At 41.5% G+C, this 18705-nt stretch overlaps 1 protein-coding gene across 1 annotated transcript in view; it reads left to right on the top strand.

Annotated features, from left to right (window-relative positions):
- Positions 1–352: 352 nt before the first annotated feature.
- The window catches only part of pdgfc (platelet derived growth factor c), a 50834-nt gene continuing 32481 nt past the window's right edge, over positions 353–18705 (top strand). Inside the window, exon 1 of the mRNA XM_084352999.1 lies at positions 353–1088. Coding sequence (XP_084209125.1) covers positions 911–1088 — 178 coding nt within the window. The 5' untranslated portion in view covers positions 353–910. The remainder of the gene's footprint in view (positions 1089–18705) is intronic.

Raw genomic sequence — 18705 nt, 5'->3', positions numbered from 1 at the left:
GATACAATTCTTCATTTTCTGTTAATGTTACTTGTGCTGGTCCAACGTTATTATTTGTATTGTTAAGAGAACCTGAACTCATGTAATTTTAAGAATCACCTCGTATCAAGACTCTGTTCTTCATAACTGACCGTTATCTGGAGACGCTGACACATTTCCTGAACACTACTGGAAACATGATGTGAAACTGTTGGACTGTTTTGCCAATTTGTGACTAAAACTGTGTGGAGCACCTCATTGGACGAGGCAGCAGCGGAATGGTTAACATGCCGGGGAGTTTCCTCGGCTGGGAAGTTGTACTTTATGTATAGCACCTGTTGTGCCGTCAGTTGGCAGTCTCCAAAAACCCAACCCTCCGCCGCGCAGCGATATTTTATCTCAGTCTGCACCAAGTTATGACTCAAGAGCTCGCCAGACAACAGAACTCGTCTCGGTGCTGCGAGTGGTTTCTGGGTACAGCCTGTATCAGGTTGCTGGGCTCTCTCGCTGTCTCTCTGTGTGTGTGAGCTTTGGCTGTAATGCGTAAAGATCTGCGGGGATTTATTCAGACGGAGTCAAGAACGCAGCGTGGACGCGCGCTTTAGCCAAAATGCATCTGTGCCTGTCTGATGATCTAGATTTTACGCCTGCAAACGGACGCTTTCACAACTAAATCCAGGATTATAATCACTTAAAGACAAACTTTGTCCAACTCAGAATCCAACTTTCCACAGGACCAACAGGTGCGCACTTGCATTGCGCAGAAGCGGCTGCTCTGGAAGCTCTGGAGGAGGATTTTCTTGTCTTGATTTAGGGAGATATAAATGTCATTTTTTCCAGAAGGACTGATGATTAAGATTATGTGGATTCTACTCTGCGTTTATCCTCTCCAAATGTGTCCAAAACAGCACCGCTGTCCTGTCAACGACGCATGTGTGTGGTGATCCAAACCATCCCGTCAACAGCGCTTTGTCATCGCCGAACACCACTCATCCAAATGATCCTTCCATCATTAATCCTTCTTGCATCGCTTCTCCAACAATATGGCTCGGGAGCTGAATCAAGTCACGTCAGCAAGTTTCACCCTCCAGGTGTAAAAGAGCAGAACGGTGAGTTTTTATATCTGTTTGTTAAAAGTTATTAAATGGATCATGAACTTCATAACGACACGCTCATTCCAACCGGGCTTAAAGCCATTCTTTCTTTCAAAACGCACATCTTGCATCAGTTTAAACCTGCAATGAATGAGCGCGTTTCATTCAGTTCAAACAGCATTATCCGGCAGAGGAAGTGCAAAATTACCTTTTACCTTTAAAGTGTACCCGTGTATGTTTAAGGGGGAAAACCCTCTGAAAGTCCAGGTCCCCCGGGAGAAGTGTTCCCTGTGATCATAAATAAGGCTCCATTCATGCAGCAGCAGTGGCTCCGGGCGATGTAATTTGCTCACCCTCTGAGCTGCACCGGGCTCAGATATCGAATTCAGAAATCCAGTTTGGTTTGAATGTTTAATGTGAGTCCAAGTTGGGCTGGAGGTGACAGTGTATCTGTGCTTTCAGTTGGATCAGGTAAATAATGAGCCTGAAGGGATTTCTTGCCAGCATGGCCAATTTGGAAATCAGGTTCTTTGTTGTTGTTTGTAGAGTGTGTGTAGTGTGAGTGTGTGTAGTGTGAGTGTAAGTGTGTGTAGTGTGAGTGTGTGTAATGTGAGTGTAAGTGTGTGTAGTGTGAGTGTGTGTAGTGTGTAGTGGGGAGCAGAGGGTCATCTTTCAAATTCATAAAACACAATTATATTTATCATCTTGTGATGCACTCGATGCACCGACTCTTTTAGTTTGTCCTCTCATCATGTTGGACACACTTGTTCTTCACTTTACCCACAAAACACTTTTGTCTTATGTTATTATTATTATTATTATTATTATTATTATATTTTTATAGGCTGACTCTGAATGATCTTTTACAGGCTGCATTATGATATGCATGCAAAAAGTCAATTAACAACACTAATCCCAGTCCAGGATGTATTGGCAGTAGAAGTAAAGGCTACGATGATGGTTTGGCTCTTGCCCGATCCTCTACATGCATACTGTATGCCTCTAAACCAGGAGCAGTAAAGACGATGTCCCACAACTCTTCTCTACACCGGATGGCCCTACACTTGTAGTTTTGACGCTGTAGGTACCTCTGTAGCATCACTTCATGAAGAGCCCCCCAAGTTGTATTAAGAGCAAGACAAGTCTGCATGAGGCGGTGGATGGGGTGGCTGGGTGGGTTAAACGCTGGACTTTTACCCCAGGTTCGTGTCCAGAGTGTGACCAACAGATAAGAGTGATTGGCTTTTAAGTTATGTTACGTAGAACCTACCGATATATCTGTTGGCCAATTTTATCAGTATCAGTATAAAGGTATCGGCGTATGCTTTGTCCGATCCGCCCAAATATAAAACTTTTTTATTTTGTAGACATAATGACAACAAATTGTATCACCAGACTGTGAAATATTTTGCCTCTGTTACATCTGTTTGTCACAAGTGTTTGATAACCTCGTGGGTAATTGCAAAAAATGTTTGTATATCAGCCGATTTATCAATATCGTAATTCTTTCCAATATCTGTATCGTCATCGGCCCCAAAAATCACGTACCGTCCGAGCTCTGTTACCTCAGTAAGTTAATGTATGCAAATGGTGTAGCTTATGTTATGTACGTCGCTTGTGTGAGTTATGTGACTGAATGTAGTTATTTTACCGAAATCATGGCCTTTTACATTTTTTGTAGTTTTTTTGTACCTGTACTTTACGTTAATAAAAGTCCAAAAGTTATAATATGTCATAAAGAACTGTTTGTTAGCAAGATTTATTTTGAAAGTCTAACTCGATATTGCGTATTACGTATTATTGCTTACTTGACCGCGAACCTATTTACAAGTAGAAGCGAAGCTCGAGGGGCAGGTAGAACGTCAAAGTCTGAAGCTACTGAACAAGCTGCTGTATCTGACGAGGAGACAGTGAGGACGTGTTGCCACAATTAATAACTAGAAAGTTGTTGGCTTATAACTGATCTATAAAGCTTTAGTAAGTCATTCATTAACTATAAATAATATACGGTAGTCAAATATTCGTATTCAATCGACGTATCAACAGAGACTTCACAGCAGTATAAAGACACGAGAGGACCTCACAGAGAACAGTTCAAATCACCAACACATCCTGCAGATGTTGCACTGGTCAAACTTCAGTCATTGCTCACTCGTCTATAGCCGGTGGGTTTGACTGGCCTTGTGTGAGGACATGCAGCGCTGACTTCACTACAGTAACAGTCAGGGCTGGGAAATCAGAGCCTCCCGCCGGGATCTCCAGGTTTAATCAGGACGGCTGAGAAAGGAAAACAACAGGGAGGAGAGAAGGGAGGGAAAGGGATGAAGGAGGTGAAGGAGGAGGAGGGGAAAGGGGAACTGTGGGGAGGAGAGATGTTAAACTGTCAAAGAACTCTTTAAAACAGCGGTCACACTTTGGCTGAGGGGCGAAGCCGGCCAGGCCGTCTGTAACCTTTGACTGGAGTGTCTGAGTGCTCACCGTTCTGGCGTGCTTGATTGCTGAAGCTCTGTGAGACAATTTGATATCGATCTGAGGGAGGTGAGGGAGCCAGACCTGTCTGGCATGTTTAGTAGTAGTTGCCTGGAGAGTTACGGTCCCCGCTCGTATTAAACTTGGCAAGCGGCCGCTGATGACTCCATAAGATATCAGAGGGCCAGTGGTGTGTGGAGTAACCATCTGTCACAATAAATGATTTGGACAAAAGTCACAAAAAGCCAAACACAATGGGCATGAGCTCTGAAATGTAAATTCTGTGTGTTGTGGTCATAAATAATATAAACACTTCCTTCCTCCACCACCGAGGGGTACGTTACACTGACGTGTACAGCACATTGTCATGTGTTCGCCACATGGCTCTGGGGTTTCAGGGTTATTAAGGAAAACCATTGCTAAAGATGACATCTGCAGTTCTGCAAAATTCTTATTCTTTTTTAAAGATGAAAGGGTTGAACGCAAATGCATGTCTCCCCTCAGCCCAAGCACCACCACAATCTCCGGTCATGTCTACAAGTTGTCCTCTCCCTGTGAAAAAAAATGTTTTACAGCAGATGTAAGGCATGACCGATATCCAGAAGATCCTGCCCAAATATCACGCTAGACGATATTGTCACGGCGGTCTCACATATCTCTGAGGTGAGACCGCAGATGTGAGGTGTGGTTACAGCAAAGACGACACGTAGCCTCGCTCAAATCCATTGGTTCGCCATTTTTCTTCCTCTTTGACCCTGAAATATTGCCAAATTGGCGAGCAGTCCTCCACGTCTGTATGTCAAAGAGCTGAGTGCACGGCTTTACATCAGGCAATTGACCCTGTCGTTACCTCCTCCAGACTAGTATCATTCCAGCCTTGTCAAATATCAATGCATGTTTTGCATGTAGTCATGACAGCTCTGCAAGCCTATTCTTTTCAAAATAAAAGCCAGATGCCATAACAGCTGTTCGATATTGTGAAAAATATCGCCTATGACAGCAAATATCATGATATTTGATCATATCTAATATCAGCACAAACCTAGTGGATGTTATTTCTGTTTTTAGATTTCAGTATGTTGAGGTAACTCAATATAATTGTATAATAAATATATATATTATAAATGTCAGTGGTGACCCCAAATGATGCATGAACCCCAGTCAGCATTATGGTATTCAGAAAAGCAAATCATTTTTACATAAATGTATTTTGTCAGAGATATAGTTGTGTTTTGTTATATAACTACAGGATTTATAGTCTGTGTGTTGAATAGATGATACAGTGGCAGTTTTAAAGTGATGTCGTTCTACCGCTGAAGCAAACAGACTCAGTTTTATCACCATAAAGTTACATCTGCACCTCGTCTTCAAGCATATTAACCGACAGTCTCTACTGTACAGTCTTGTTTCATTACACTGCGCTGGCCTTGCTGTAGTGTTTACAATGCCGTCTTCCATTAGGCTATGATTTTGCTGGCAGAGCCGGCTGTTGTATAACACTGCACATCCATCTGAAGATGCATCTCAGCTCTTCAATCACGCAGGTCATCTCAGGGGGCGCCTCTTCATATCACTTCTCTTAGTTAAGTGGTCTGGCCTCACTTTCCCGTACAAGGCCATGTTTTCCCCCCACACCCAGCCCACCCGTAAACACAGGTCTTATTAGAAAAATCCGGCTGCAAATATTAGTAGGAGATGTGGATTACCTGCAGATACTCTCACATATCCCCCCAGAGCGCCACTGGAGGAAGGTATGCAACGCGCCAGACCTGCCAATGATCACAGAGGCTGCTGTTCCGCTAAAGATTACGAGATTAGGGGGGAGGACTGGGGTCGTAAAGGTCACGGGCGTATGTGCAGTTTTCCACGTCTACTGAGTGTTGAAGATACAGAGGTGCATTGTGCATTCATTAGATTATGATGCAGACAAATAAGCAGTTTAGAGTGGGGACTTAAAAGACAGGAAAGAAACTGGGTGGCCTTGTTAGGATGCAAGACTGTTCCAGGTGTTATGTGAAGTGGACATCATCCATTTACTCACAAACGGCTGTTGTTGAACACTTTTTAATAGCACACTTAAGAAGTAGTGGAGTGAGAGGAGTTGTTTCGGTCATGCAGGGTTCAGAAGTAAAAGTCCTGGCAGTTGACTGACTGTTGAAGCACTTATAAGGCTGCTACAGGCATAAGACTCTCCAGTTTGAATGACTGAGGATGAGCAAACACATTAGAAAATATCTTTTAAAAAATGTCAAACTCAGCCACTTTATTCCTCATGCTAATGATACCTGGCGCAAATTATGTACACAACTTCCGGTGCGTCCAGTCTTTTAACTGGAACTGGCGTTTTTCATGGTAACTGGATGTTCATCCTCTGTCATATATAAGGATAAATTAAATCCCCAGAATTAGGCAATAAATGAACGACACCACAGTCACATCACCTCAGCGTCACCACTACAGCTTATTATCCTACAAACTGACCAATCGACAAGTTGGAAAGCTACATTTATAATAGTTTGCAAGTAAAGAGCATCTGTAAAGGCAGACGAGTGAGTAGATGGGTTTTCTTGTTCGGCATGATGACGTTTAATGTCAACCTCTGTAGTCTCATTTAGCCACTTGTTAGCAACCGCCTTTTATAAGACACGTAAAGGCTTCAAAACACATGAGTGGCGTATCTGTTGACGCATTTTATGTTGTAGAACAAAACATGAAAACCACAGACCTTTTTTACTGCATCTAACCAAAAGCTATTCATTAAAAGCTATTGACTTCAAGACGAACCGGCAGTGCAGACATGCTCACTCCTGCAGCCCTCTCCGGCCGAAGTTAAATATTTCCCAACATAGAAACCTCATAATGAGTTCATCAGTTTAAATTAATTCACTTTTGGATTTTGGGGTCAATTTTAGATGCATTAAGCAACTATTGCAATAACAGAGCTTTCTCATTTTGCTTGGAAATGGCAGCTAAGGCTCATGGGTATTGCAGTATTCATTGCCATCCTCCAACCAAACAGGAAAAAAAAGAAGCAGAGAATTAAAATGACCATTACACAAACCTAATGTAATGTTTAAATTACTCAGGAGAGTCCTATGTTTCAGAATTGAGGAAATTTAGGGATATTAAATGAAATCTTTCCAGTGGGAACACACAGCGATAAAAATAAAGTGAGTCACGCACTAAGTGAGGCACCAAATCATACATGCATGTTAAAGTTAGGGACAATCCAAATGTTTTTCCTCCCTCTCAGCCAGTTGTTACCAAATCTGTCCCGACTAGACCAAACATAAGGATTTATATACAGTACATGCACGCCTCTCCAACTGGCAGCTACCAGTGTGGCCAGCTGGCATTCAAGTTTCCACTATGTTATTTTAAGTGGTTTCCACAGTGCTTAACTCAGTGTTTTAATTTGAAATTACGATACGGCTCTTAAACCGGTGAAACAAAACGAGCCGGCCTTGGAATCTCCATTCATTCTTTAACACAGGTCAGATGTTTCCCGAGCCCGCTTCCCTGGGAAAGCTTGTTCCCAGTTAGAAGAGGCTGCACTTTGATGGATATGCTTGAATGAATGAATGCAGCACTATGCAGTTAATCATTGTAGAGGGCAGCGTAATAGCAGCCGGTATGCTTGGCTGAATTAAAACCATCAAAAGAAAATGGACGGCCTCGGATGTTAAATGAACTCAAGAGGAAGCAAAGAGGGGAACAATTAAACTGAGTATATCGCTGTTGTCAGATGAAAACCGCATCGATAAAAAAGAGGATGCTTGAAATGATTTCTTATTTTCTCAATGAAGCCATTGTAGTTTTTCATTTGAACAATGGGTTTTTAACTGGTTTCACAGGCCCGTCCATCCTGAAAGTCCCTGAGCACATCAGCTCCCATGTGAACATTCACTATAAATAAGAAAAAGAAAATCCCCAAATCTGCATTTATATGATTTTCCACGATAGCAGCAGAAGAAACTCTTGTCCACTGAATACAGGCATGTCTATGTCTACGGACGGGGGGAGTTTTTCCCCTCCACATCTCACTCCAGAGCAGGGGGACCCTGGATAACACTGTCTATGTTTTCCCTGTCAGCACTATTTGAACGTGGAGTGCTGTATTTGGCAAGCAAAGCATGCCACCGCCTGCCTGCTGTTTGTCATTTCAGGCAGCGAGAGCTCCCCCACCTCCTCAAGCAGCCGAGGGAGTTTTCAAGAGATCTGGGTCACATGTTCAAGCTCCACTGGAGAAGAAATGTCGTCCAGAGACACCAAGTCTGTCTGTGCCCGGCTGAATCATTGTCAGTAAAGCTGGCTTTGCATAATGTCAGTGCTTTGGCCAGTGATGGTCGAAGTCAGGAGTGAAAGAAGCAGTAACACCTTGATGAGCACGGGGCTCTGAACCTGCAATAATAGATTATTTGGCCACTTGGTGGCAGCACAAAAAGGGTTAGGGTTAACACAACCTTTAAAAGTTGGTACGGCGAATGTGTTTACACATCCAGCGGGCTTGTGTACATTTATTTGGTTCATGTTTTTGACCACATGATAACTGTAAATACAATATTTTCTTTTGGATCTGTTTTGGGCTCCGCCAACACCTGAAGGAATGTCTGCCTGTTAGTTGCCAAATGCTCCACTTCACTGCTGCAGCTGAAAATGCGGTTGGTGGGAGGGGTGTAGTCTTACTAAAACGATGGAGAGTTGAGCCCTGGCATAAAAATGGCTAAATCTTCACAAAAGAAAAGTTTACGACTTACTGTTAGCAGTCAGGTAAGAGTGTGGGTAAATTGTAATTTTCAGTCAGGCTGTTTTTGTTTTTTGTGATTTCCCATAGCGACGGGGACTTAAACATAAAGACACAGGCAGTGGAAGGCGAGGAGGATACCGCCTGACACAGGCAGCCTATTGCAGGCTAATACTAAAAGTCTACATCATGGATGTATTATAATCTGGATATCAGGTCCAAAAATTGTCTATTCAGTCCATTAAGAATTGCAGCCCACTGAATAGGGGCAGTATTGGTTCCCCTGCGTGTCCCATAGACTTTACTTTGTGATGACATCACAGATTTTTAAATTGCTTTTCTGTGCTCGGAAAGTTTTACAAATAAAAAACCTCCATGGACAAAAATTCATTTAAAAAAAGAGTCTTTATTGACCTTGTTTGCAGTTTTACAGACGTCTCTTTAATAACGATGCTCTGTGAGGAAAATGCTTCTGGGGCGGCAGGATTGCTGCAATACCACAAGTGGCCACTGGGCAAAACTGGAAGCAGGCTGAGCAGCGCCACCATACCAGCATGAACAGAACAGCAGTTTTCCGACCTTACATAACTATTTATTTTTTATGATTTATTATTTAATCAGCCATTTATATAACTTTGTTTTGAGATTCATAAAGAGACAATAACTGTTATTTCAGTGCGCTGTGCAGGTTGATAATTATACTGATTTTGAATCTGAATGCTGAAAACCAGCAAATCATAAATCAACAAGAATATTTGCTCGCTCGTGTGTGTGTGTGTGTGTGTGTGTGTGTGTGTGTGCGCGTGGTCCGTTAAACGTCTACACAACTGTGGCAGTCAGGTTGCTATAGCAACAGAATAGCCAACTGCTGGTGACAGACTTTAATCATTTCTGTTTCATATGTGGACTTCGTGACACAGTCCACAGTGAGAACACACAGCTTTGTTCACGGCAGGTTAAACGGATTTGTTTTAACGTGAGGCACGCCCTTATCTGCGTAGCTACTGGCTGCCCTTAAGAAAGACAATTAACCCCCGGGCTTTGGATTGGCCGGCATCAGAAGTTCACTGAGTGTACTCGCAGCTCCCAGGTGTGTCTGAAACTGTCTGAATGGAAATCAGGGTGTTGGTGAGAAAAAGCATTCATGCTCAGCAAACACTGCCCAGATAAATGTTGTCAGATAGATGTGTAGTGTAGCTGATGTGGCTCTGTGTTTCTGCTCTTTCAGTTTCTTATCTGTTCAGCTTGTGTAGTGGTCTCATTGTCCTGCCTCTATTGGCTGCCCTCTGAAATATTACCAGATAAGGACTGTCCACGCGTTACACCATCAGTTTGGCAATATCATTCAAATGTTTGGCTTTGCAGATGTTTCATCACTGATTTTTGTTCTGAAAGCCTCAATTTCCCTCCCACTTGTACCAACTTTATATTATCATTTCCCTCACAAGCAAAATAAATACAGATAACATTTCTGTCATGTTTTCTTCCTTATCTATCAAAAGAAATGACTGGAATTGAAAAGTAATTTAGCTTCCTTGGCGGAAGGACTTGATGAATGTTATCAGCTGTTACTGCACAATGAGTCAAGTGGCTACAGTCTGACCAGCTGGCACGGAGCGAAGCGGCCCACATGAAGCAGACTGAATAAAACAAAGTGAAAAGAAAATGTGCGATTGTGAGTGGAGAGCGTGCCTCTGAGACTCTGAGAGCAGAGAAATGTACAGTGTATAAATGTGGACGTCCAAACAAGGTACTGCAAATAGTCCCAATGCTAACACTGATTCTGACAGGCGGAGCAAAGTGTCTGGCTGGTGCAGTCTAAACATGCAGGGTGGAGTAAGTCTGCCTAAAGTCACGATTACTTGTCAGAGCAAATACCTGTCATTCACTGTGAGTTAGCATTGTTTCCTCAGCTCCCTTTGTTCTGTCCCGACCTACACTTGTAATGCTCCCACTGACATATTTCTGTCGTGGGTCAACATCACCTCAACCCAACACATGTATTCCTGATATTCAGTTAACACATTACATTTCCATGGTTTCCAAGGTGCATTATAGAAGAATTGTTCAACTTTCTAAAGTCCTACTCCGAACAAAGAGGAGGCAGCATCTCACCAGGGTAACTGCTAACTGCTGTTTGCTACTTAGCTTGGTTAGCCATGCAGCTAGCAGTCCGGACTGGGAGCTCAGAGCACCAGGGGAGTGTTCTTGATTAAACTGCTAGCACAGGAGCTTGGGACCAGACAGGCTTGGGCTAGCTGGTTAGCATGCTAACTTGCTGCAACACAACGCCTAATTGTCATGACTTCAAAATTGCTATTTGTGTTGGTTTCTTCTTCACATCGTACAAGTCAGAATGTATGTGCATTTCGAAAACCGAGCGTGTCAAGACAAGCTAATGTATTCATCTCTCAAGCTATGTAGTGTAAAAACTAAGACGGTATGAAAAAAGTTGTTTAATCTGCTGTTAATGCTGTCAGGAATGATTATCACTCCTGTTGTTACAGAGCGGATTCCCTCTTAAACAGAAGCTTGCATTGATACACTGCTTGGATCAGCTTGAGGCTGTAAGGTGTGAAACTTTGCCAGCGTAGCCTTGTTTTCATACAGACCTCAGTTGCCCTGTGAGTATTGGTTGTCTTACGGCAACTTGAAATCCACCGGACTAAAAATCTTGGCAGCGAGATGAGTTGACCTTGGATAGCATCTCTGGAGGGCATGTCTGCATAGCTTGACAGATGTCATCACCTCCTATCAGAGAGGTATTTCAAAGTTTCCTGTAATGACTCTAGTCTTCATTTCACTGCGGTTTCATGGGCATCGCATTGCAGTTGACTGACAGGGAGATTGACCCAGATCAAGTGCTGAAGAATCCCACAGCTGTGTCTTTTATGACAGAATTAGCGTTTGTTGGTAACATTAAGGTAGACAACACGGTGCCATCCCAGCTCCTCATGTGTCCTCCTGTGTCCTTGGACAAGACACCAAACCTCAAATTCCTCCTGATGTCCAGCAGTGTGGTTACATCATGCTAACAATAATACACACGTGGTTATTATTGAGAAACGTGTTGTCTTGTGGTAGAATTAATGTGCTCACTTAAGCCGAGATAATTACATTAAACAGAAACACAATGAATGCTGAAATATATTTAAAACCTGTCCTTGTTTTCTAAACAGTTCCTGAATGGACTGAAATTGTACTCCTGCTCAGGTTTGTGCTCAATTAAATCTTAACAATGATTTACAAGGTAGTATAAATGGTGACTTGCTTGTTGGATCGAATATTATCTTATTTCTCACTGTTATTATTTCCAAATATTGTTTATGGACTTGTGCGATTACATTGCTCATTGATATTGCTCACATTGTGTGTGATTTGACATGCATTACATAACTTGTCACTGTCGAAGAAACTGCTAGTCAGTGTCAATAATAGTCATTTGTAAGCTCTGCTGTATAATCCTCTTTACAGTCGATGATGTTTTATTTACTGTACATTGTATTTATAATTACCTCCGAGCAGTCAGGTCTTGATTATCCACTAAATGTTAATCTGTGTTTCAGACTTTCCTCAGCAGCTTTGTGCATTAGCAGGTTATAATGTTACTTTTTGTAATGGATCATGGTCTGGGTTAAAATAAGTACGGTAGTTACGTGACTTCAGTTTCGTACACACAGTCCAGTTGCCAGGATAAAATGTTGGCAGTTAATGTTTCTGCAAACCTCTGATATGTTCACGTTTGGACGTGTCACAGGCTCCAGCTGTGTGTTTTTAACAAAGACCTCAGGACATCCAGCCGAGTTTGTGGTGACCAAAACAGTTATTTTAAGCCAAAACATAATCACAAGATAAAATTAAGAGTTTGACCTAAAGAAACATAGAGTTTCAACATAATTTGGTTGGTGCATTCTCCTGAGGGTAAGGTCCACTACCCTCCCTACGTAGACTTTGTGGACCTGATTTCCTCCTTTGCTCCGGTCATAATTACTGCGGCCACTAGAGGTCGCCTAACAATAAATGTAAATATGGATGGTAATAGGCTGCTTGAACAGATGACCTATATAACCATTATCGGGGGTAGGATGATCTGGTGTGTGCGTGGGTGAAGTGCTATTTAAAAAAACAGACTGCTAGGTGCCATGTTGATAACCGAGTGTGTAACCGAGTAGCTTCTTATGAGGTGGCAAGTGAAGCTGAATCAATAACATCCTCAGTGTGTGCAAATTAGTCACTTTTGTGTTCCAGTGGTAAATTTTAACATGTAATATATCATGAGTTCAAGATCGATGCCTCTAATAATCAAAAAACTTAGAAACTGCATAAAATCCCCAGCGACCCTCCAGACACATGTTCATTCATTCTGAAAGTGCATTACGGCGGCACAGTGTGCAAAGAAAACATTTTCTTTTTTATGATATTGATTTTTGTAAACAACAAATGACCCAAACTTGTTTCATTCGCTTCCCTGCGGGGCCATATTTTCTAATAAAATCATGTGTTTATGTTGCACTTCTCTAATATTTCCATCAGAGAATTCCTCAGAATCACTGGAGACAATGTAGCCGCACTGCCAATAGCAAAGCCCACAGTGTCTCAGAGGTCCCAGCATGCACACACCTCACTGTGGAAGAAACAGACTGGACCGCTTTCTTTCTGCCTCCCTCCCTCTTCATTATGATGTGAAGGGCTCCGCATGTGTGAAACGGAGCTACTACATTCGTCAGATGCCGCAGAGACATTTCATGGTTATCAAGCATCATCATTAATGGTGCTAATTTTAGAAGGCGGCAATGAGAGCGACTGACGCGTGAGATGCCTCATACAGTTTGGAGTACACACTGGACACCTCAGTGCTCATATGAATGTCTTGGTTTGAGCAGCTGTAAGGACAATTAAATGAAGATGCAACTGTAATTACAGCATTTTACTGACTTCAAAACATAAATAAAAACTGTAAGCAGCACTTAAAGAAAGTATTATAATGGAAAGAATGTGCTCAGTTAAGATAAGATAATTATAATAAACAGTAACCGAATGGATTAAAAGTGGACTAATGCTCAGGTTTGTGCTCAATCAGATCTTAACAAGGATTTACAGGGTAGTACACATGGTGACTTCAGATCAGACCAAATATTAGTTTATTTCTCACTGCATACCTGACAAATATTGTTGAGGACAATTACATTGCTTATTGAAATTGTTCACATTATGTGTGATTTGATACTTATTACATAACAATAATAGTAATCTGCAAACTCACCAGTATAATCCTCTTTCCAGTTGATGATGTTTTCAGTTACTGTAATTATATTCATACTAACCTCCGAGCAAAAAAGTCTTAAATGTGTTAAAGACTTTCCTCAGCAGCTTTGTGCATTTGCAGTAGCAGGTTATAGTGTTAATTTACCGTATTTGCTATTTCTTTAAGTCAGTTCAGTTTTTTTATTCAACTTTTCCAGTGGCACAGTACAAGACAGTGTTTTAACATTTATTCGTGATGCAACTGAATGTTTCTAACGAGACCGCTGGACAATTTAGAGACGTGTTTTCAGTGACACAACCAAGTGTTTTTAACAAGATGTCGGAACAACTCCAGCTGTGTTTGTGGCGACCAAACACGTTCTTTGAGCCAAAACATGATGTTTTCGTAACCCAAACCAAGTTGGGGTTTTTTTGTGCCTAACACAACCAGATCACTGTGACAAGAGAAACATTGAAAATTGAGGCTGAAGAAATGTAAAGTTTCACCATGTCCATGGTTTTGCAGAAACTTACGTCTGCAACTGTTATTCTGGCGATTGACTAGGCTGCTAAAACTGGGAATTGAAAGGTAATCATTAAACTGTAGACTTATCGACTGAATAAAGTGAATGTTAGATGTGTATTTTCTGCAGTGCAACCTCGTGTGCTTCAGGTTCAGGATGCTGTGTAACTGGGCTTGTATGAATTGCTCATATAAATTATGCATAGTGAACGTCAATCTTCACAGAAGCACCTCTTCTCTCCATGTATAGCTCATGTAGCACGCGGTGCATCCCACATCCCGCCAAAGTTTATGCGGAGTCATTTTTCTTGCTTTCAGTTCCCATTACCCAAAATACTTACAACACTAACTCATAAGTCATGCGTGCCCACGGAAATCAAACCACCACTGTGTCTTCTTAATGTGCCATCGGAGGAGAGTGAGAAAAGTACCAGGAGCTATTAAATGGAGATGTGAAATATCCCAGCTCTAATGCATTTAGGGGGGAAATAAAAAACACACCTGTCTCAGTAATCATCGGCGCAGCGCCGTCCCTCGCTGGCTGGATTATGTCACCCAGCACATGGTGAGATGTGATATATACGACACTATGCCAGTGGCATACAGAGACGGTAACCCAATCACACATACTATTTTGAGAATGTATGGCTTTTCCCAAAGCACAAATAGGTTTTCGGCGCAGACTGGACACGCTCTGCCACGGCATGCTTACACTTGGATCCTCATGGGAGGGTATCCATTTCTACGGGCCAAGTGGAATGAAAATGCACATTAGCTATTAGGTCTTATGACTGACTGGAATGATTTTGCCAACTGTGTGTGCGTGCGTTTGTGTGTAGCTGTCTGCACACTGGACAGGATCTGCAGCAATCTTCATTTAATAAAATAAGAGTGAAATCACTTCTTCCTCGAGCCAGCTCCTGTGTCATACAGGACTGTCAGTGGTCCTGGAAAGTGTTTTGTCTTGGAGCTACAGCTTCATACAGTCACTCTGGCAGCTTCCACTGCTGGTGATCTGGAATTTTACTCGACTGTAACACTCACTAAAAAAAGACAGATGATACCAAGGGTAATAGAGGACATACTCTAATATCCTTTTAATGATTTTTTAAACATATTCTTCAGCAGGAGTATATCCTTACACTTGGCTTTGCTTGTTTTATTTGACTCCTACTTGTTCATTGACAAAACTGTGGTTGTGAATACGATACAATGTCCCATCTGTAACTTTGTTACAGCAAAAAGAAGCGCTTGTCCTTGTACAATCTAAAAAATAGCTTGGCAACACCGACTGAATTACTGGAAGAGTGCACTTTATTTATTCACCAGCCTGACTCTTCCCGTAAGTCAGTCAGAGATGTCCAGTCATTTACATTACTCTCTCTACATGTCCTTACACCAGTGTGTGCCACGAGTAGCTGATTTGTCTCTGCACAAGCTAAATGGTTTTAAATGTATCACACCTGATTGAAACAGAATGTGATTCAAGTTGTGCTGGAACTTCCTGCAGAGGTGTGGAGAGGAGAGAGATTAATGCTGGGTGGCTTAGCAGCAGCTGAATTGTACAACATGACTAGTCAAGTGGTGGAAAAAGTCAAGTCAAGTTTAAAATGGATCTGAGATTGCACGCTGTGTTGCAATCAGAGGATGAACGAGCTTAGAGCTGAAAGTAATGTGATACTTGCCAATTTTTTTTTTTCCTCACAGTACAGGCAGGATGCATTTTGATTCTACTGTTCATAAACAAATAATGACTGGAGAAGCTTAATCACAGAGGGATCGGCTCGCTAACAGGCATTTCTCACAGCGGACACTTTGACCTGTCGTGGCAGGAAAGGCACAGGTGTAACTAATAACATTAATTATGACTCAACTCCATTTAGGCGTGCCAGTCAGCTGTGCCAATGGTCCAGAATGCAAAACATAGGTGTCCGAGCACAGGCGCAGCTAAATCCAGTGCAGCCTTTACTGATGTTTTTAGTTTAGAGTGTCTGGAAATCATAAAAAAGTCTTAAAACATCAAGAAAATATACATGTTGTGTTAGTTCGGCGCCTTTAATCTTAGCGTGTGCTTGTTCTGGAATGAGTCTATTTCCATCCAGGTGATAATCAACATGACATAAACTGGGCAGTTTGCCACTCACGTCAGTAATGGGCATTAGGAAAAGGAAAACATTATTCATTCGTATAAATTTCATTTTGTTTCCAGCAGAGGTGGGAAGTACAACTACTTTGTAACTGTATTTAAGTTGATTTGTCAGGTATCTTTACTTGAGTATTTATTTTTCTGACAACTTTTGACTTTCACTTCCTACATTTTAGGCAAATACCTGTGCTTTCTACTCCTTACCTCCTCAAAACAGAAATTTACTTTAGTTTTTATGCATCTGAGGGGAATTATTGATTATTTTTATTTTGCGTCATTGCGCACCACCTCCCCAACATCACAAGAGTGCATATCACATACGAAGGACATTGGAAGAAGAAAGTAAAAGGTGTAACACGACAGAATGGAGCGAAAAGGCCTGTTAGTGTCTCGTATCTGCAGAGACCCTGCAGCCCCTGCCTGGATTCTCTTATCATCTCAATTTTTTGACGTATTTGACATCCAGGAAATGAGACTCAACAATCACCGATCCTTCACATCCTACTGATTCGACCTTCAAGTTTAATAGTCTTTGAATTATACTAATATGAGGTTCAGTTAGCTACAAAAGCATCTGTACTTCTACTTGAGTAAAGAATGTACAGGACCTCAGGCCTTTTTCTGCTGTCTTCTGTTTCAGTATATGACACATACAGCTTCTGTCCTATCGGCTCTTCCACAGTGTTGTACACAAAGACAGTGTCATTTTTAGAGGAGAGTAGAAAAGTCTAAAATTGATGGTCTTGCAGTGTCGTGTAGAAGCAAGTCATTCTCAGATGTATCTGCCATCCGTGTCTAAATCCACAGCAAACATTTGGGGCTGTAATAAGTGCATCAGTGTATACAGTAAACAACTGCTGTTGGTTTATCCAGCTGTGCACAGGAACCTTGTTGGGCAGCATTTAAAGATACTCAAGCGTAAAAAACTAAATAATCAAAAAGCTAAAAATACCTTATAGCACCATTTAAACAGTTGATGATATTAAATAATTCTTCAGATTAAATAAACAATATGTAGAGGTACAGTATGTAGAGATACAGTACGTAGAGATACAGTACGTAGAGATACAGTACGTAGAGGTACAGTATGTAGAGGTACAGTATGTAGAGGTACAGTATGCAGAGATACAGTATGTAGCTTCTTCTACTTTGAAGTTATATGAAACAGACTGAGCAGACTGTTAAACATCTTTCTGACTCTTTTCATATCTCCAACACTTTTCTTATTCCATTTTCTTCTTCACAGTGAAGATTGTGTGATACCAGCTTGAAAGGACACTTTCTGAATGAGAAATGCTCGGAGAAAGACAGACTCTGCAAGAAGAGTACGACAGGTTACCAACCAGTTAGCAGAAAGGTGTAAATCCCCCTCTTCCTCCTCCTCCTTTTCCTTTTCCCTCTATATCATATCAACATCTGTTCAGCTGCCTCTAATTAAGGCTTTTACAGACGACAGCATTAAAATGGCCCCAGAACCACAGCAGCTAATGAGACGCCATTGACAAGGCAGATCTTTCATGCACAACTCAGTTTGTCAGAATCTTTCTTTCAGTTTCTGCCTTGACAGCCAAAGTTTTTTCAGCACTTTGTCTGCCTACACACCTGCTGACAGGCCTTAACTGAGATTTGAAGCGGGTCACTGAGTTTGCTTGTTTTTGGCGTTGTTAGCGCCATCGGATGCTCGCGGTGACGGATCTCCTCCGGCAGACCATCGACATGTTTGCATGCGTGCTGTAGACATGAAACATTTCTCACCACTCTGCTGCTGCCAGGATTTCTATTATTGTTATGTTAAACAGAGTGAATCCATCAGTTCACTCTTACTGCAGTCAAAAGTGGCGTTAGTCCCAAAAATACAAATGAACATAATGAGAACGTGGTTTACGATAACGTGGACTTACATCATTAAAACATGTTCATTAAAAATGTTGATAAATACCATTTTTTAAAAATTTCCCTCAAAATGATTGATAGAGAAAAAAATCTAACAAATGATGATGTACCAGAACTTAATTCGTGGGAGATACAGTTGATTTGGGATGGATGAAAAAGGGGATTATCCTTGTTTACTGCCAAAAATGTGCTATTTTTAGTCGGCTGTGACTTGATGAGCAATGAACTTTTGAACCTTCTCTTCAGGGTTATGGTTATAGAAACCCTCAGTGTTTTTTATAGGCAGAGTAAATTGTATACCTCATGTATTCATGACACAAATGAGACATCTTAACTTAAATGAGTGCTTATAATTGGCACATTGCAGCTGTTGGATGATAATTGATCAGTTCTAATCAGGTCACTTATTGCTGAACATTGCTAAATAAATCCTGTTAAATCAGGACTAGTAATTACAGCACTAACAGATGGGTATTGGAAAAAAAGAGAAGCCTTAATTATGGACATAAAATAATCAGCTCATTGCTTTAGTTAATAGATGATTTCCAGCCATCCTCTTTATATAAACAATGATATAGGTCATTCTGAGTGCTGTATCGTAGGCAACTGGACG

The sequence above is a fragment of the Pagrus pagrus genome (assembly GCF_965226575.1).
Source record: "Pagrus pagrus genome assembly, chromosome: 5".
Lineage (NCBI taxonomy): Eukaryota > Metazoa > Chordata > Actinopteri > Spariformes > Sparidae > Pagrus > Pagrus pagrus.
Note: the sequence above shows the minus strand (reverse complement) of the source record. Positions and strands in the feature narration are given on the sequence as shown.